This window comes from Gastrolobium bilobum, unplaced genomic scaffold (assembly GCF_033153095.1).
Source record: "Gastrolobium bilobum isolate Gb01-03AN ecotype WA unplaced genomic scaffold, APGP_CSIRO_Gbil_v1 utg7360, whole genome shotgun sequence".
Taxonomy (NCBI): Eukaryota; Viridiplantae; Streptophyta; class Magnoliopsida; order Fabales; family Fabaceae; genus Gastrolobium; species Gastrolobium bilobum.
This window is the reverse complement of record NW_026898299.1, coordinates 19761-40559: the sequence shown is the minus strand read 5'-3', so window position 1 is coordinate 40559 and position 20799 is coordinate 19761. Positions and strand designations below refer to the sequence as shown.

The following is a 20799-nucleotide window of genomic DNA, read 5'->3' as shown; positions in this document are numbered from 1 at the left end:
ACCAGTATACTTGTGATTATGATATAGGTTTTTGCAATATAAATAGAAATATAGATGAAAACAATCTTATTGATAAATCATTTGGGCTGAATATAATTCCAAAGTGACTATGATGAATTTAGGTAGTAGCAGCAGTACTCAAGAGGAATGGAATACTTAAAATTGGAAAGATTTCACGTCCTTTTGGCTATCGTTCTTCACGGAATTCATACAAATTCAATGAAGCAACCAAACATGAAATAAGATATTTTTATAATTTGGCTTAAAATAAGACATTATTACCGATTTACCGTCAATACTTAAAGTCTCTGTGCTGCTAATCAGACACTGGGGTATTTCATTTCGGGAGAGAGAAGTCGTAGAGGAAGAGATAAAGGTTTATTTTATAAAATTTGGCTTAAAATAAAACAATCTTATTACCGATTACTCCACTAGATTCAAGTAAAAAAAAAAAACAACTTGGAGCTTTCATACTCCAATCCTATTTTTTCACTCTTTGCAGGTACTGTGGTGGGTTTTTCATTTCCGGAGAGAGAAGTCGTAGACGAAGAGAGAAAGGGAGGAGAGAGAGAGAGAAAAGGTGTGGGAGGAAATGAGGGAAAAAAGAGAGGAAAAAAGTTTATTTTATTCGCAAATATCAACCATTAGATGAGATTATAATCAAACGGTATTAAAGAGGTAGGCAAGGGTAGGCAAAATAAAGGTAGGTAGAATAACCTATCTCATATTTATATATATATATATATATATATATATATATATATATATATATATATGTATAAGTGATTTGACCAATTTATATTGAAATTATGCTATGTATAGGTTAACCTATCCCATATATAAAGGTAGGCAAAATAAAAGTAGGTAGAATAACCTACTCCAAATTATGCTATGTATAGGTTAACATGCTTCTATTTGAGAGTACTATATTGAAATTGGGACTAGCTACTGATCATCGCCTTGGTAAGCTATTGCCTCACCAACTAGCTAATCAGACGCGAGCCAGGGACCTAGTAAAAAAAATTATGATTTGACAAAATGACCATACAAAAGCAAATTCATTTCCTTGTACGTATGACAAAAATTTAACAATCTAATTATATTTTTTTCACTAATTTATGTTCTCTTTTAATCATTTGTTTAGTACTCTTTTTGTGATATCTCCCAACATTTGAATTAGAGCTTATTTTCATAAGAAGAAAAGAATTCAAATATAATAAGTGATTTTTAATAAGAAAATTAACTAAAATAGTTTTGAATTTATGCAGAAACTCGAATTTGAGGAGTTACTATATTCAATAATAACTTCTGATCTTGATTTCAGCATGAAAAGTGCTAAATAGACTTCTTAAGTTGATTTTCTTAAGAAAAAATTGCTTACAAGAGCATACATATTTCTTAGAAATCAACATTAACTAAAAATCAGTGGCTGATCCACTTGGGAGGTAGGAGGTGCCTTGACAGTTGACACCACCTAATTTTTTTAAAATAGTATAGATTTTCTTTAAAAATTTTGATGCAACCTAGATATTAGTTGAATTTTTAAAAATAATATAACTTTGACATCATCTAATTCTATCTAACCGGATCTTTTGACATTACTTGACTTTTTTCTAAGCTCGGTCATTGCTAGAAGTATTTCTTTTTCTTTTTCTTTTTCTTTTTACATAAGTTTCTTCGGAAATATTTTGTCAACTGACCAAGAATGTTATAAATAATAAAGTACTTATTACGGTAGTTATCTATTGCTGACTCGGCAAGTGTACCGGTCGTACAAGTAATAAAGTGATAAGAAAGTTACCGATCCCACGAGGACCGATGACCAAGCAATAATATATTTATTTAATTAAAGTTGGATCGATCATTAAAGGTTTTCTTGAGAATATTGTGATTTAATTAAAAGCAGAATTTGTAAAACTATTTTTGGTTTTTAATATTTTAGAAATTAAATTCCGACTTTAGAATACTAGAAATTGAGTTTAGATTTTTAATAAAAAGGCGTAGTTAGAATTCAACTTCCCCAATGGTTTCTTAACGAGTTTGTCTATTCTTACGATTACATTCAAGATTAGATTATTAACAGCTCTTTCTATAATTGACTAAATCTCAATCCCTTGGTAATTTAATTTTTATTCTAATCCAAAGCCTAATCTCTTAGTACTATTTCATAAAATAAGCATTAACACAAGAACTCACAGTTATAAAATTCACAAGTCTATCCTTAGATCATGCAAATTCCAGCAATCAACCAATCAGAATCACATACCAACATCTCTATTGTCATATATGACTCATATGTTTATCTACGAGTGATCAAGTCATAAATAAAACTAATCATAAATATCAGATTGATTGCATAATTCAAGGCAAGAATGTAATTCATAAGAAATAAACAAACATCAACTAAGAACCTATTGGTTCTATATCTTCCTAACTACTAAAAGTAATTTAGCTTGACATAATTAAAAAGGCAGAATTAAAATAAACAATAAAAGAAACTGAGTTCATGATAAACTTGTTTAAAAGTGACGATCAATGATGCAGAAGTGCTTCCTTCCTTCTTCTCTCCAATGATCCAATGTTCTCTTCCGCTCCTTCTTTTCACTTCGTCTCGGTCTTTGACTTCTCCTTCGCGTTGCGGAATTTATTTCACGACTTTCGTCGCGTTGTATTTAAAGAAATAAAATGTGGGCTTCAATTTCTGGACCTGCTTGCTAAAGAGCTCACTAAAGCGAGCTCCTTAGCAAGCAATTTTTTTGCTTGTCGCCTACTCACTCGCTTAAGCGAGGAGTGTGGCGAGCTTCAATATTTTAGTGAGCGTTACACATTTCTTTTTTGCTTGTCGCCTACTCACTCGCTTGAGCGAGGAGTATGGCGAGCTTCAATATTTTGCTCGCTCACTTATTCGCTTGAGCGAGCAGTGTAGCGAGCGTTATATTTTTTCATCTATTATTTATTTAATTTCTGATTTTCTTCATGATGCGTGAATTCTACTGTTGCCTCGTCCTTATCATATTGGTACTTTGTTATTCTAGTCTAAACAACCTGAAACAACAACAAATATTTAGAATCTTATCCATTTGTTGGCAATTCATTCTGTTTTATTGTTTTATTATTTTAACACTATATTTTTAACTATTTTAATAATTATTTGAACTCTTTTTAACCGTAAAAAGATAGTGTGTTGGACACTTATCATCTATACATATCATATTGAACTGAACTATCAAATGTTTATAGATTAATTGATTTTATGTTAAATATCTAAAAATTTATTATATATAGTCAAATAATATCTAATAATAAGAAGTAAAAATTTCAAGTCATGCAGTATATAGGATTGGCATAGTAGATGAGGTCAGATTTATTTTTGTTATTGTGACTGATACGTCTTCTGAGTGTGTAACTCAAACTGTGCATCTTTGTTAATTTACGCTTGTCTTTTTATTCTCAATCCAATTATTTTTTCTCTTAATGTATTTGTTGTCTCGATGGGCTAAAAGTTCTAGATTTATCATGCAACTTTACAATGTAAGCTTTTTAAAATGTGTGCTTTTAGCATATGCGTCAAACAATATTGAATTATGTTATATAATTCAAACATTCCAAAGAAGTAAATCCTTGCAATCCTAGAAAACAGAGGATTAATTTCAAGAAAATATGGCAACAAATTATAAATGAAAATATTGTATTCTTTATGAGAGAATAGAATTTGTGAATAGTACAAATTCTTATGATTCAGCACCAACCGATTCAGGCAAAGGGAAGTCACGCAAAAGACAATCATTCCAAACAATGTTACTCCTCTCCAAAATCTGGATTTTGTTTTTGTTGAACTTTGGCTGTTCTAGAATGTAATTTGTCATATCATCGTGGCAGCGTTTTCCAACATCCATCAAAAGTTTGACACAACAATCATCACAAACTGTTTGATTACCAAAAAATATAGCAAAGAACACATCATCCCCACAGTCTGGGTTTAACTTCATTCCACATTCGTTTAAATGCTTTTCATATGATGACAATGGCCCTGGTGCATAATTAGTTTCAATGGATGGACCCATTGATGGTTGAGGTACATTGTAGGAATGTCCTGTTTCTAACATCAAAACAGCACTAATCATAAATAACACCATTAGACACAAGTTGTTGAATGTAGACATAGTTCGATGATCTTGATTATTGTTGGTAACTAGGAAGCTTTGATGGTGGCTTTGGAATGGTTAGTAAAGATATATTTATAGTTTAAAAATAGTCTTAACGTTCGCATGAATTGGTTTTCATTATCTCTAACGGATAAATAAAGAAACTAAATTAATTAATCTTTATAAACTGATAAAACTTACGTCCATCCTATTCTTTTGGCATACGGATTACAAATCGGATGTTTTAAATATAACATCAGTTATCCTTAAAATAAATCTAGCTGCAGTTATAGGAGAAATATTAAAGCATTTGACAGGTAATTGAGTACAGAGTTATTATATAACAATGGCAGTGTGAGTGCAATAGTTGCAATTCTTATTAAGTTCAACCCTTCAAAAAGACAGAATAAAATGTGAGGTTCAAACCAGTGTATTCAAAGCATATTTTTAAGACAATGTACTACTTCAACTAAGGTGGCGGTTTCCAGCATAAATCTAGGAGGGAAAAAAGTGGTCTTGGAGGGGAAAGCGCAGAGGCTCTCAACAAATGTTGGTGGTGTCCGATTTACGAAATTTGGGAAATTCTTTTTCCTTGTTCCTCTGAGGGCCTGTTTGGTGTGATGTATAAGGCCTGATAGTATAAGCTTATACTATACGTTATGACATTTTCAGTTGTTTGGTGTGACCATCGTATAATATAAGCTTATACAGCAGGACCCCTTTATACATCAAAATGATGTATAACTTAATCCGGCCTAGGAGTGGTGGATTAGGCCTGATAAAGGGTTGATGTATTAATATTGCTTACAAGTACAATTCTCAAGAACTAATATATCATTTTAATATTTATATATTAAAATATTTTTTTTAATATATTAATTTTTAAAATATTGGAGGATATTATCTTTATACAATATCATACCAAACGCTGGATAGTATTAAAATTTAATCAGGTCTTATACAATCAGGTCTTATACTATCAGACCTTATACTATCCGGCCTTATACTATACTATGCACCAAACATGCCCTAAAACTCTTTGACCAATTTATTCTTGTTCCTTCTTCTTTTTTTCTTTTTTTGGAAAATATATTCCTTGTTCTTTTGAATCTTTTTGTTTCCTATGTGTTTGGAGAGCTAAAGAAGTGGGAAATTCAGGGCGCACACGAACCTGATGGTCCAATCCAAACTAGTTATCCAGTCTTGGTCCAATTGGTTTGGTTCTTTTTTTTTTAATTTTTCTTTTTTACAACTAATCCGACCCAACCCAAAAGGGTTATTAGTTTAGATGATTTATTTTTGGGTTTTATAAGAGTTATGTTGTAGGAAAAATGATTGTGTAATGTTATAGAGATTCGTTTTGCGTGCCTTAATTTTTTATTTATTTTTTTATTTTAAAAAGTGTGGGCCCCACAAAATGTTGTGAGAGTAGGAAAGTTTGTTGTGTTATGTTAAAGGATAAAAGTAAAACCCTTTATTTTTCCCCCTAAATCTAACCTGTAGTTCCCCCTTATTTTAAAGAACTTTAATTAAAGGAAACCAAATCAAAACAAAGCCATTCCAAACGATCACCAAGCATGAAAGTTAGAGGGGAAATAGGGGCACAACAAAATCCTCTTCGGTAAAAATATGAGGGTTGTGAAAAACTCCTTTGATCTCTCACACTAGATAAAAGTAATTCAGGACAACATAAATCTCTAATTTTTTTATTACCCATTTTATCAAATCAGGAGATCATCCACATCACAAACAGAATACAAGATTATAACTCATATCCCCTCATTATTTCAGCCATATTAAGTGCATAACCCAAAAAGTTATCTAGTACCTCAATCACTTTTGATATATTATTCTCTTTGTATTTTCCCTCAATGTATGAAACACAACCTAAATCTTACATCAATAGTTAATATAAAAAGTAGCGGTTTATGGCTCTCGTGTTATAGTAAGAGACCATTTTTTTCTGCACATAGAAGAATCGATGGAGCCCACCTAATATAAAAATAAAAATAAAAATCAAAAATGGGATGCACTGCTTTTTATGGTGAGAGCAGGAGAGAATTTGCGTTTGCTACAACAGGAGAATTTGATTTCCCTAAAAAGTATCTAATCATATGACATTTTAATCTTAACTGAACACTTTTAATTTATATACTGATCTGAATCCATATTAAGTGAGATAAAATGTCTTACTCATTAATAGTTTAAGAGGCCTAATAACAGAAACTTAAAAGAGTGAGGACACACATATCTTCCGCGTATACGTCATTCCGCATACATACAACTATAATAACAACAGTTCAAAGCTCCTAAGTTTCCTCAACAACTAATGGCCGACGGACAAACACATAATTTTAGCTAGGCGCATAGCTCACAAATAGACATCTTGCAAACGAGATAGGCTGCAAAAGCCATTTGAGTCCATCAATAAAATTAGATACTATCATACTAAGTTGGTATAAACAGGTCATCGCTCCAACACCAACACAACTATCTCACGACAAAAATGTCCCATATTTTAATTGAATCGGACTTAATCTATATGATGAGGCCCAACATCTCTTGAACTAATCATATATCAAAGGGGAAAAAAAGCACTATATAAATTTATATTTCTTATATTACATGAGACAAAATACAACAAATAAAAAAATATGTGGGATCTCTTAAAAAGAAAAGAGAAAAAGAAAAAGTGGATGTTATCTATTTTTTATGTATACAGGATAAAATTACCTCATACAACATGAGAAACACATTTCTTATAAATTTATTTAGAGATAAATAATTCTACTTACTTTTCTTCATGCCTACCACTTTTTAACATTGTTAGATCAAAATATGAAGATAAAAGAGAAATTGTAAAGATTAATTGAAATTCTGATATAATGATATTGAAAAATAATAGGCAAAATAGACCGTAAAAAAAAAAGGTAGAATAACATATTTTTTGTTGTAATAATAACGTCAGAAGTTTGTCAATTGTCACTCTACTAAGCCAGGTTCTTCCTGTCTTCCGAAATACTTACGATGAATATAGGATTTAAAAGTTATAACCACGCCACTCCATTATTATCATTTTCAAATTGTTATTCGCGCCAGAATTGCGCACGCCAAACTAAGGGGTAACCATCCATCATGAATTTTGTTGCATTCTCAATTCTCATAACCCTGACCTTAACGCTTTCGTGATTAACGGTGTCCACTGTCCAGTCCCATAAACACTCCCAATTCCAAACCACAGTTTGCATGATAACAACAAACCCACTGCGCCATTATCACAAACACCTCGCGAACCAAGCACTGGTCGCCGTAATCAAAGACCATCCATTCGATGCCCACCCACCACCACATTCTCCCAACCCTCCTTCGTGGACCGCCGACGCAGTCACGGAGGTGCTGCGATCCATCTCCCGATACTCGTTCCAGTCCCCTCGCTCCATGGGTCGCCAGAAAGGCTTCCGCCACCGCGCTCCGCTGCGACAACGCAACCTCAACGAGGAACACCGCAAGCTCCGCGCCAACGCCCTCGTTTTGGGCCCCGCCGCACACAGAGACCCTCGTAAAATCAACCTCGGAGTAAACAAAGCCCTCGAGTTCTACCGTTGGGTCGAAACCCGTTTCGGTTTCGCCCACGTGGAAAGCACGTGCAGGGAGATGGCGTGCGTGCTGGCGAGAGGGAACAGAATGAAGACCCTTTGGGATTTCTTGAAAGTGATGTCCCAGAGAGAAAGGGACAAGCTTGTTACAACAGCGACCGTCACATGTTTGATAAAAGTCCTAGGAGAAGAAGGGCTTGCTAACGAAGCCTTGTTTACATTTTATAGAATGAAGCAGTTCTATTGCAGGCCAGATGTTTATGCATACAACACTTTGATCTATGTACTTTGCAGGGTTGGGAACTTCAACAAGGCTAGGTTTTTGTTTGAGCAGATGGAGTTGCCCGGGTTCCAGTGCCCACCGGATATCTTTACTTACACCATACTGATAAGTTCTTATTGCAGGTATGGTGTCCAAACCGGGTGCCGGAAGGCCACCCGGAGGAGGTTGTATGAAGCCGGCCGTCTTTTCCGGCTTATGCTATTCAAGGGCTTTGTTCCTGATGTTGTGACTTACAATGCTTTGATTGATGGTTGCTGCAAGACCTACCGTGCTCAGAGAGCTTTGGAGTTGTTTGATGATATGAAGAAAAGGGGCTGTGTCCCCAACCGTGTTACTTATGATTCTTTGATTAGGTACTATAGTGCTGTGAATGAGATTGATAAGGCTGTTGCCATGTTGAGGGATATGCAGAGGTTGAATCATGGAATACCAAGTTCTAGTTCGTATACTCCTATCATTCATGCCCTTTGTGAAGCCGGAAGAGTTGTTGATGCTTGGAGTTTTCTTGTTGAGTTGGTTGATGGAGGGTCGGTACCTAGAGAATATACTTATAGATTGGTTTGTGATGGGCTTCGAGCCTTAGGACAGGATAGCTTGTTGGATGATGAAGTGCACAAGAGAATAAAAGATGGCATATGGAAGAGATATAGGCTAACAATGAAATTCAAACCAATTATGGCTCGCAAGGGGTATCCCGAGTTGGAGCAAGTTTGAGTTTCTTTCATTAAAAATAACTGTTTATGTTCGACAAATCAAGATTGCTGGTAAGATACAATATTTTGTATTGGCTTCCCAACTCATTGTTTCATAATACAATCGAAGTAAGTAGGTGACTATTTTTGTATCCTTAATTATAAAATCTTCATTTTGCATGGATTTCCCATATTTATAGTGCTCAATCCTCAGTATACGTTACAACTTCAATTATCGTTTGCCCATCATTCTCTCTTTTTGGCCATGTTTTTCATGTTCAGCATTAATTCACTGGTTCTATATTGCATTCCTTGTGACAGGTGTGGTGATATGAGTAGACTTCTTAATGACTACCGATCTATTTTATCGAATAAATCTTTGGTGCTACTGTTACACCTAGAATCAGTGCATCTCACCAATAGGAGTATTACACATCAGAGGAGAGAAAAAAAATTTGACAGAGAAAAAAAACTTTGGCTGACATGTAATATTTTTATTGGTAGGATGTACTGAATCTTTGATGCAACAGTAGCACCAAAAATTTATTCCTATTTTACCGTCATTAAGGATATATAATAAACCCCATCATTCTTCAAGCTAATATATTATAAGAAATGCTATCATAGTAAATGTAGGCAATAAACAATAAACGCATTATATATTTGGTCTATGTAATTATCTTTTATTTTAAATTTACTTCTTAAACATAGTTTCTAATTTAGTTTTTATTTGGTCTATATAATTTTTAATTTAGTAAATATTTGGTGTCTATATTTGTTTTTAATTTTATCCCTATACTAATGTCATGAACAATGACATAAAAAAAAGTGGCGCTAACTTAGCATCCATTTGCAATGTAGCTCACCGCCAATTTCCCCCCACCCTTATTCATACATCTAATATATTAAATTTCCCTTTAATTCAAGAAGAATAACGGCTTGTTGCCGTGTTCGTTGAGGATTATCTCTTCGTGCCTCAAGACTGTTTGCCAATGCCACCACCATCGCTTTCACCGCTCCGTCGGTGCCTCCATCACCACTTCCATTTCCTCTGCTTTCGAGGATCACAAAGATCAGGTTCCACTTCAATTCCCTTGTACTATACGCAATAAATTTGTACCTCTCTCTCAATTTGCTATGTCATGTGAGTCTACTTCGTTCTTCTATCATAGTGAATAAATAACCTTGAACCCGTAAAATATTGCAGCTTCTATGCATAGATTCCCCATTTCTCTCAGTGTTAGTTACACAGTACAAACATTGTGAGTTATACGATTCAAAACAGGGCAGTTATACGATTCAAAACAGGGGAGTGAGCACTTTGCTTTTATTAGATATATCTGACATGCAAGCAAACCAATGAATAAGATTTGCTGTAAGAATAACATCTCCTTATATGTATATATGTGTGCGCGCGTGTGGTAAGATCAACTTTTATATATATATATATATATATATATATATATATATAAAAGTTTATCTTACCACGCGCGCGCGCATATATATATATATATACATGTGTGTGTAGTGAGCACTTTTTTTTTTTTTTTTTTTTGTAAATTGTGTAGTGAGCACTTTACTTTTAATAGATATGTGAGATTCAAGCAAATCAATAAATAAGATTTGCCGTAAGAATAACATTTTGGTGTAAGAATAACATGCCATTATATATATATACATATATATATACAGAAAACTATTTCTGTAATTACTGTAGATAAATTATCTGTATTTACTTTCAAAACGACGTCGTTTTGGTGTTGAAATATTAAAAAATTATAATTATAAATACTATTATAACTTTGAAATAAATTAAAATTACAAAAATACCTTGATTTTTGCCTCAAAACAACGTCGTTTTGGGCTCAATATAGATAACTTATCTGCATTAACGGCAGAACAATGAACCAATATATATATATGTGTGTGTGTGTGTGTGTGTTTTAAAATCAACCGGTATAAAAATAATAAGTCTTATTCCAAATCTTAATCGTTGATTTTCATGCATCTAATGATTCAAAATTATTGGAAATTAATAATTAATTAATGAGTGAGACTTAATAAATCTCAACCGTTATATACACAAAAATCAACGGTTAAGATTTGATATAAGACTAGTGATTCTTACCAACGGTTAAGATTTAGATCTTCTTATGTCAAAAAGTGGTCATAATATTTGATTACAACCACTCATTTAAAAATCACATTTTTTCTCTCTTATCTCATCATTAATGAGTGATTATATATATATATATATATATATATATATATATATATATATATATATATATATCTATGTGTGTGAAAAATATTTCTATTTTTGCTACATAAGTTTTTTTCAGCCATACTCATATTATAAAGAGAAATAATAAAATATTAGTGAAACTCACTCAATTTTATGTGTGACAGAAACAAATTATGCAATAAAAACAAAAATATTAAACCCTATATATATATATATATATATATATATATATATATATATATATATATATTTCTTTCATCATTAGAGATAACTTTTCTCCAATATCTATAGTAATCTCAAAATAACATCATTTTAAAATTGAGAAAGATATATTTTTATAATTTTAATTTATTTCGACACTATATTTAATCTTTATTATTAAAAACAAATTCTCTTGATCTCAAATCGACATGGTTTTAAGATCACTTTATCTCCAGGGGGCGTTTGGTATGCGGGATTCTTCAAGAATCCCGAGAAAATAAATTTTTCTAAATTTTAAATTTTCGGATATTATCATGAACTGAATGTAAAAATTATATTTTTGAAAATTGAAATTCTCAGCTAAAAAAATTTCTCCTGTACCAAATGCCCCCTAAGAAACGTTAAACACGAGATTGCATAGCAGATAAAAGTCATCATGGCCTGATCATGATTCTTCCAAGTTAATTGTTTGTGTACACAAACTAAACAAGATCTGTTTCCTTTGATGACAATAAACTTCTGATGTTCTCTAAAGTGCAGCACTATAGGAAAGAAACAAGAACTGTCGAACATCAAATGCTAATTATTTCCTTTAAGCAACACTTCTATAATCAACTGCAACCAATTACCCTAAAATCTAAACAATTTTCCTGAAACATCAACCTAATTTACTCTTCACTGCTGAACACAATGCCCAAACAAAATTGTACGATGAAGCTCCAAAACTAACATCTACTCCCCCAGTTAACCTAAACCGGAGTTAGTCCCTGATACAGACCTCAACAACGGATGATTGGGAGAAGGCTGCATGTTAGCAGGGGCATTGAACATCGCATTTGAAGGAACTGATTGTGATTGTTGTATCATAGAAAAGGGCAACCTTTGCCCCAAACCAAACATTGAAGGCCGTGGGACAAAGGACATGTGTGGATGAACTGCTTGGCTGTTACCATACCCTGAGATGCTAGGCTGTGAGGAAGAAGCAGGCATCATTTGTTGCCTATTACTGCTATTATTGTTAACCATGGAAGGACCAACACCTGCTACATTCATTGGAGGAGTGGCTCCACCAGTTCCAAGACGTGCTGATATAACACGGGACCGTTCAGCGGCAAACCTCTCTCTCACCTTCTCAACTTGTTCACATTCTTTCATCAACAATGTGTCAATTTCTGTGAACTGCCTCAGCTTCAAGTCCAATCTTTTCAACTGTCGAAAACAGCAAGCCACCATCTCATTATCAACAACATTGACAATACCTTTATCCCAGACTATTTGCAGTCGGTAGCAATTGAAACAGTAATAAAAAGTACAAAAAGCTTATGGGAAAAAGAGAGAGGATAATATATATATGTGTGTGTGTGTGGAGCAGGATATTGTAACAAGCAATTAGTATTACTACCAATCATTTTCACCGTTAGATCGATTATGTTGATCCAATGGTTATATTTATTTTCATCTTTTTATGGTTATGATTTCCTATAAAAAATCATAACCATACAAAAGTGTAAATAAATATAAAGTATTAAATATAGGGAATCATAATCATACAAATATAAAAATAAATATGACCGTTGGATCAACATAATCGATCTAACGGTGAAATTGATTGACAGTAACACTAATTGGTTGTTACAATATCCTTCCCTTATATATAAATATATATATATATATATGACACTAGAAATTAAAAAAGCAATAAATAATTAAAAAATAAAATAAAATAAAGTGAAAATAAAGATAAAAATACATAAAGCGAAATACTAGGTATAGCAACTGGAGTTAAGAAATAAAAAGGAAGGAGCTATACCTGATTATTAACAATATTAGCACATAGCCTCTGAATTTCTCGTTCTTCATGATCGGCAAACAATTTGGCTTTCATTGCTGCAGCAGAGAGGCCTGCTCTAGCAGCGCGTTTGACTTTCTCCGCAGATAGTGGGGTGGCCCCACCATCATTTTGACCCCGTGAACCAAGCATTTTTGCCTTGTCCTCTGAAATCAAAACAAACATTTCTCTAAAGGATAATTACACACTGGGTCTTATCAGACAATGGGGTACAATTACACATCAGCAACTGAAAAACACAACCACCATAACTCACCATTTGAAATTGCAATTTCTCCATGAGAGCCACCATCTCTACTATGTATGCTTTCTGGATTCGTCCTTCATAGATGGAAATAAAATCTTAATTCTCTGTACAAGATTATTACAGGCCATGAAAGAATAACTTAAGCAGCACAACTAATTCCAAGTTATAAAATTATAGTGATTGATGTTTAATCCAGTATGCAACTGCACTCCTTTCTTTTTTGCTTTTTTCTTCTTTTATTTTTGGCGGGGGTTGGGGGGTTTGGATCTTTATAGGGCAATTGAATTGACCCATGTAGACGATGCCACCAAATACAATAAGGCTGCTGGTTGTTGTTGTTAGGAGCATAAAATTTATTAGGGAAGAGAAAAAGAGTATAATTGTAAAAGACAAGATGTCCTCGTAGGAGTAACAAAAAACCAAAGGAAATAACCTACAAGAAAACACTTCATCTAAGAATATTATCAGTGTTTTGACAGTCGCACTCACCTATTATCATGTTCCAGTGCTTCTATTTGTGACATGCTGCCAGAATTATTCTCTGACAATGCCGCTAATGCAGCATGAGCACAAGCTGCGGCTACTCTTGGTCCAACAGCAGAGGCTAAAAAGGCAACCTTTAGAATGCATCCACCAAACGAAGTGTGTAAGAATCGTAGCAAAAGAACTCCAGAATATAAAAGACAGACTAATTTGCTGTGAAATTCTGACACAGTATGATTATCAATAAGATTTGCCCATTCAAAGTGGAGAAATGCAACTAGAAGAAACAAGTTAAGGACAAGACATCAGATGCAGTACTGATAGCCACATCCTGGTCTTCTTTATAAGCATGTTTCAAGTGCATCCCTTAATAAATGATAAACTTAAGCATATAATTACCAGTCACCTACCAGAGCCATAACTGGATTTCCAGAATTTACAAAAGGAAGCCTGTCATCAGAATCTGTGCTGCCATGTACAGGTCCTGTGAGAACACATATATAAAATCAAAACCATATCGAATGTAGAAGGTTTAAAAGTACTAGTAAGACAGACCTGCAGAATCCCCATTTAAGCAGCGATGCAGTCTTCCACTATCATCTCTATTTATCACATTGGATGACAAAGACATGCTTGAAACATTGATATTTTCTAACTTTCCATCTTCCATGGGTAAACGGAGAAAATGAAGAATGCATTGTGCTTTTGACTTAGTACCTACATGCTCGGCAATGTCATTCCAACTGTCATTGTAAATCTCCATTGCTTCAAGCAGCAGCAAAGTTTCTTGATCAGTCCAACTATCCCCATCTTGATCACCATAATCCATTGTTGAATCCACCCTTATAAAATCTATACTAGAATGACCAGTGATAAATCTACCGTCATGAAAGCAATCAGTGCACAGAAAAATATCAACCTGTAACATAAGACGCTAATTACAAATGCTGGCAAAGGTTTTCAAAGGTATTCTGCAGCCTAGTTTATATAGAGAAGGGTCATCATAATATTCAACAGGCAATGTAAAGAACCACTTCAACCCAAAATCTTAAAGTGTAAAGTAAAGGCGCCTTTTTAATGGTTTTATATTATTCTCTAACACACACCCTCACGTAAGAGCCCTTTGGACTTGAAACGTGGATATTGCATATGCCTACTTTTTTTTTGTTTTACCTTATGCTTATTTAATTCCACAAGTGGGGGGCGGTGAGGATCGAACTCGTGACCTTATGGTCACTGAAGCTCTGATATCATGTAAAGAACCACTTCAACCCAAAACCTTAAAGTGTTAGGTGAAGACCTTTTTAATGGTTTTAAATTATTCTCTAACAGGCAATTGCTTCCTTGCATAGGAATGCCAACTTTTAAAATAATATATTAGCTGTTAAATATATATAAAACCGCTAATGTAACCTTATTCAACTGCTTAAGCCATTGGGTTGAATTGGTTCTTTACACTAGCATTACATGAAAAAGCCCCAACTAGGCTATATTAATCAAGAACCATCTATCTCACAAACTGGCAATCATTTGTCAGCTGTCAGGCTCTACTATGGTTAAGTGGCAGATTGTCCATTCAAGACTGAATTTCAAGGCATGAGTACTTAACAGCAGTGAACAGACAATTGCATAGTTTTAGATTCAAATTTGCAAGGAATTAAAGAGCCATTGACATGTAATAAAAATACATCTAAAAATATATCAGCATGTTCATGTATAGTTGATATGGAAAGATATGTTGATATATGTATTTGAGAAAGAGATTGCAGCCACAACTGGGAGAAACAGAAGAGGAAGAAAATTTGATAATCAACAACTGACAGACTTCTAATCAACCTGATAATCCACGTTCACATGTGATAATCAACAACTGACAGACTTCTATTCCTCTTTTCATCTAGCATGTTATTGATATGACAAAAGCAATTGAAAGCCAGTGTACCTCTTTTTGTGACTGATAGTATATAATTGGAAGAGGACGAGAACAACAATTGCAATGATTTTCAGATAGATGCTCTCTTATTCTGTCATCCAAATCGGAAATATTGCCATTGTGTGTCGTCAGCGATGAATAAATTTCGTTAGCTTTGAATTTACATTTGGGCTTGTCAAATTTGATCAAACTATCTAAGGATTTTAAAGCAGCTGATGGCACACAGATTGCACCACTTGTTTCCTCCTTCAGGCAAATCTCGCTGTCCCAATGCTCGAGGCTTGGCCCCTCAGCACAGTAATTGATAATTCCCCAGTGATCAAGGAACCTGAAAATTTGATTTAAATCTTCATTACCAACACCAACCAACAACCTGTGGCAGTTAGAGACTGCAATCCTCTTCCCTGGGTCCTCCATGTATCTTGCAACTATGTAGTTCCTACACTCCATGTACCTCTCTGGAGTATGTTCTGGTGACTTTCCAGAGAAGAAATGTGGCACTGCTTGTCTCTCAAGTCGATGCACAGTGGCTGGTGAAAACCAATCTGCTAGCAGATATTCCAAATTATCATTTAATTCAAAGTGTGTTTCGATCAACCAAAAGTTCAAGTCTTGAAATCTCAAGACTACTCCACTGCACCCCACCCAACCTCTCCCCAAACAGTAAATCAAAAGCCAGTACATAGCTGGGGCTAACAAATTACATAAACTTTTATCAGGCAAAAAGAAAACATGTAAATGATTTTTAAATTCATCCCAATAGGAAGATGCCAAACAGTTTGATTGAATAAAATATTATACAAAATCAATAGTTCACCTCCAATTTTAAAGAGAAAACAAAATCACCCTAAACACTAGAACTTCACACATGAACTTAAATTAGGGAGAAAAATATAAAGCATATAGAGGAGTCGGGGTCCTATACTCCTATTTAATGTCATCATGTATTGATACACCTTCCAATCAAATAGAGACATTGCCCACACTAGAGAAAACCATTAAATCATTAAGGTTGAAAAAAAAAAAAAAAAAAAACTCGATTATGGCATTCTCACGTCAATTCAAAAACAAATAAAGCAAACCAGAAGCTAAATAGATATAGAAAAAGAGAAAGGAAGGGAAAGAGAGAGAGAAGAAGAAGAAGAACCTGAATGCATAGGGACTACAAGAACCCTACTCCCAAATCGCTTAACGACGCCGGGACCTTCCAAAATCGGCGGCGGAGCGACAATGCAGCTCGAGTTACTGCCATCACCACCGCCCTCCGAATCCAAGGCGAGGCTATCGGCGGGCACCGACGACAAAATCTGAAGCTGCCCGTGAGACACATTCTCCAGAACGGGAACATTCTGCTGCAACTGAACCTTGCAATCGCCAGACTCGTTGGCTCGCTCCAGAGCCACAATCGCCATAACCGACGAGTGGGGGCGGTTCACGGCGCGCTTGATCACCGCCGGGAACTGCGAAATCTGGACTCCGTCGAGGGACAGCGACTCGATCTCGACGGGAGGCTTCGGATTCGCGGATAATTGGTCGTCGGAATCGTCTTCGCGGTCTTCCTCCGCCGCATTGGTTTGGTTATCTTCTTCGTCTTGGTCGTCGTCGAGATGCTTCTGATGGCGCTTACTGATTTGGGATTCCCTCTTTCGCTTCTTCCTCCATTTGGTTCGGTTCTCTGGCAAAAGAGAGAGCAAAAAGCGATAAGAAGATAAAGCATGCAATTGAAATTAAGAAGTAAAGGGTGAAAATTAAAAACAAAAATTGCATAAATTGGAATGGGGTTGACTTGAATTGACATTGTAGAAAGAGAGGGGAAATTTCAAAAAAAAAAAAAAAAAAAAAAGGTGAGAAGTGAGGGGGGTTTTAAAAGAGGGAGAGAGAAGATTTAGGTTAATGAGATACCTGATGGGAAGGAAGGGGAAGGTGGCATGGGAAGAAGGAGAGAAGTTTAAGGGAGGGGAGGGAGAGAGAGAGAGAGAGAAAGTGTGGGTGCGAAAAATTTTGAATGTGGGGTCGTTGATTTGGCGCAAAGGGTGTGATGGATTTAGGAGAAGAAATTTTGAAGATGGTTCTTTAGGTCAGTCCTGTCCCCTTTGTCTGTGTGATTGAATCAAGTAAAGGTAGCTTCGATTTTGGGTGTTTGGTTGGGCCATATGAATATGATACGTGGTAGAAAACCCGAAAATGTGTAATAGCATTGTTATTAAATCCGCGTCGGTTATATTGGGATAGACACCGAGTTAATAAATTATTGATTCTATTCGTTGAATAAATGTGTTCACATGTAAAGCATTGTTATTAAACTCGTATTGATTGTGTGAGAAGAGAGGCTGGCTGAATGAATTATTGATTGTATTGGTTGAATAAATGTGTGTTGACATGTAAGGGTATTGTTATTAACCCCACATCAATTATATCGGGACATTGGGTTAATTATTATTGATTGTAATATGTGTTGATATGTGAGAGCATTGTATTAAACTCGCATGGATTATGTCGGGAGATACGCTGGGTTAATGACTTACTGATTGTATCATTTAAATAAACGTGTATTGACATGTAAGAAATTGTTATTAGGGACATGATATACTTGTTACTAATTAAGTTTATCACTTCTTATCAACAAATCTTAATTGTTGATGTTCGTCAATTTGACGATTATAATTTATTGAGAATTAATAATTAATTAATTAATGTCATCCAATAAATTATAACTGTTAGATCGTCAAAAATCAAAGGTTAAAATTTAGTAGAAGAAAATGAGAAACTTATTTGGTGATAAGTGAATCCCTCCTCTTGTTATTAAACTTGCATCGATTATATCTAGACAAATATTGGGGTAATGAATTATTCATTGTATTAGCTGAATAAATGTAAGTTGACATGTCAACATTGTTATTAAACTCATATCGGTTATATTAGGACATTGGGTTAATGAATTATTGATAGTATTAGTCGAATAAATGTGTGTTGACATATAAGAATTGTTATTAAACCTGCATCGATTATATCAGGACACTGAGTTAATGAATTATTGATTGTATTGGTTGAATAAATATGTGTTGATATGTGAAAGCATTGTTATTAAACTCGTATCGGCTATATGGAGACATGGGTTTAATAAATTATTAATTGTATATGTTGAATTGAATTTATACAATGATATACAATAAATACAAAAATAGAAGCAATATGGTAAAGTGCTGTGGTATAGTGGTTAGCTAGAACCACAATCTCTTCCCTTCATCGGTCCAAGTGCGAACATATCGTTACCCAAACTACTGAAAATAAAAAAACTTTGTCAATAAATGTTGATTGTGAAGGTATATCATCAGAAATGCGGAAGCGCATCGTACCGATGTGATGAGGAATGAAGAACGCCTCTTTGATTACCTGAGATGAAGCAGCGAGCGTGACAATTTCTCACGTTCTGTTCTCCTCCTCAAACCTCACGATCTGCAGCAACGCACCACGAACGGTCGCAATTCCGCTCTACGGTTGATCTTCCAGACTATGACTCAAGGAGGATCAGGTGGTCGTGTGGGCAACCGTTCAGATGATGAACGTCTGCCTCTTTGTGTTTCTGATGTCTGTAACCCTCGGAGGCAAAAGGGAGAAAAGTGTGCTTATATACCTGCCCAATCCAAAACTAACCCTTAGCTTCATGGGTTAGAATTAGTCTTTGGGCTCACTCTCACTAAAGCTATTGGGCTTAAGTGAAAAGAGCATACTTAAACCCAACAATCTCCCACTTGCTCTTTTGGACACAAACTTGAGTTCATAAACCCAAGACTATGTAGCCCATAAGCCATCATCATCTAATTATACAACTCGTCCCTTGTCTCAAGCTAGCCTGGGGATCTACCATCTGTTATTAATCAAGGCTCCTGATAATCAACGAATGATTATCTAATTCGGTGCTACTCCACTAAAAGCCCGAACTTGAACTCCAAGATTAACAACACTTATAACATGAATATGCATCGCCCCTTTGTAGAATGTCTATAATTGATTGACAAGTTTTCTGTAACTCAATCAATTATTTATTCCCTTGACTATGATAGTTTCTCTAATGGATTACATGCACCGGCCAGTGTCTTTAATATCCAAGTACCGAAACATATCAAGGGGACATATCCTACAAATTTCATGTTGTTTATCTCATAAATACCGATAATCAAATAATCTCACTCCCAAAATACCGAGTTATTGGCCGTCAATAAATCGAACCTCACCCGTTGGTAAATCAAAGAATGAAAACTATTTGATTACCTATTTATAATAAACTCAGGATTAAGAGCAATCACATAACTATAGTTAATTGGAGATTTGATACCTTATGACAGAAAAACAACCTTAATCAAATCTCTCCTTGATCCTTTCAATGTGAATGTTAATTCACACCAATATTTTACAATGATTCGGACAAAATCATTTCATAAAATATTGCAGCCTGAATAAAGTGCCCAACTTTATTTAACGGCTGTGACTCCATTCATCAATTGTGAGAACCTATGATCATGTCCTCCATGAACGTATCCATATGATCATATACTCCACAATTTGATCTGGACCTTTATGTTTGTAAATAGTGCGCAAAATAAATAAATAAAACCTTATTTATGAAATTCAGAAAATTATTTTATTGTTTCATCGTCTTACTCTAAGAGCGCAATGAAACCAATAACTCCCACTTGCTTAATGTAAGTCTGGGATCCTCCTAAGACCCAAAGAAGTAACATGCCTCTCGAACACAAATTGAGGCAAACTCTTAGTAACTGGGTCTGCAAGATCCACCTCTAATGCTATCTGAGTTTAGTGAAAAACTCATAGCTCGAGGTTGATTTTCTTGAGTCAATATCCACTTGAAATAACTGAATTTTTGAAAACTCAGTTTTTCAAGACACCCACTAGAATATACCAGCATATAATCTCTCGTTCTCCAAAGATACTTGAGTACATGCTTAACAATAATTTAGTATTCCTCTAGGTTCAAAATAGTACTATCTCACTACTCTCACTGCGTGACAGATGTCTGGTTTAACGCCCAATATGATATGCATGAGTCTACCTTTGCCAAAGCATAAGATATCTTGCTCATGCATTCTTCCTTCTTAGAAGTCTT

The 20799-nt window shown here is 34.7% G+C and overlaps 2 protein-coding genes across 4 annotated transcripts; one reads left to right on the top strand and one right to left on the bottom strand.

Moving 5' to 3' along the window:
- Positions 1-7222: 7222 nt before the first annotated feature.
- Positions 7223-8849, top strand: LOC133314694 (pentatricopeptide repeat-containing protein At1g77405). Its single transcript, XM_061516216.1, has one exon. It carries the CDS (start codon positions 7392-7394, stop codon positions 8736-8738), a length of 1347 nt encoding a protein of 448 aa, XP_061372200.1. The 5' UTR covers positions 7223-7391; the 3' UTR covers positions 8739-8849.
- Positions 8850-11654: 2805 nt separating this feature from the next.
- On the bottom strand, positions 11655-17704 carry LOC133314685 (SWI/SNF complex subunit SWI3C-like). 3 transcript variants are annotated; one of them, XM_061516205.1, is made up of 9 exons: positions 17577-17704; positions 16822-17349; positions 15684-16219; positions 14293-14660; positions 14152-14209; positions 13748-13875; positions 13268-13332; positions 12973-13157; positions 11655-12371 (listed from the first exon to the last, which is right to left on the bottom strand). In XM_061516205.1, exons 1-9 carry the CDS (start codon positions 17602-17604, stop codon positions 11907-11909), a joined length of 2361 nt encoding a protein of 786 aa, XP_061372189.1. In that variant the 5' UTR covers positions 17605-17704; the 3' UTR covers positions 11655-11906. The 3 variants fall into 3 exon arrangements, with proteins under 3 accessions (XP_061372189.1, XP_061372187.1, XP_061372188.1); XM_061516203.1 differs by having other exon boundaries at positions 14152-14225; positions 14297-14660; XM_061516204.1 differs by having other exon boundaries at positions 14152-14204; positions 14297-14660.
- Between the last annotated feature and the right edge of the window lie 3095 nt (positions 17705-20799).

Excerpts from the sequence above, each read along its gene's own strand:
- LOC133314694 (XM_061516216.1), top strand. The coding sequence starts at position 7,392 with ATGATAACAACAAACCCACTGCGCCATTATCACAAACACCTCGCGAAC.
- LOC133314685 (XM_061516203.1), bottom strand. The coding sequence starts at position 17,604 with ATGCCACCTTCCCCTTCCTTCCCATCAG. Across the intron at positions 17,350-17,576 it reads TTCCCCTTCCTTCCCATCAG|AGAACCGAACCAAATGGAGG; the intron begins GTATCTCATTAA and ends CTCTTTTGCCAG. Across the intron at positions 12,372-12,972 it reads CTAATATTGTTAATAATCAG|TTGAAAAGATTGGACTTGAA; the intron begins GTATAGCTCCTT and ends TGTTTTCGACAG.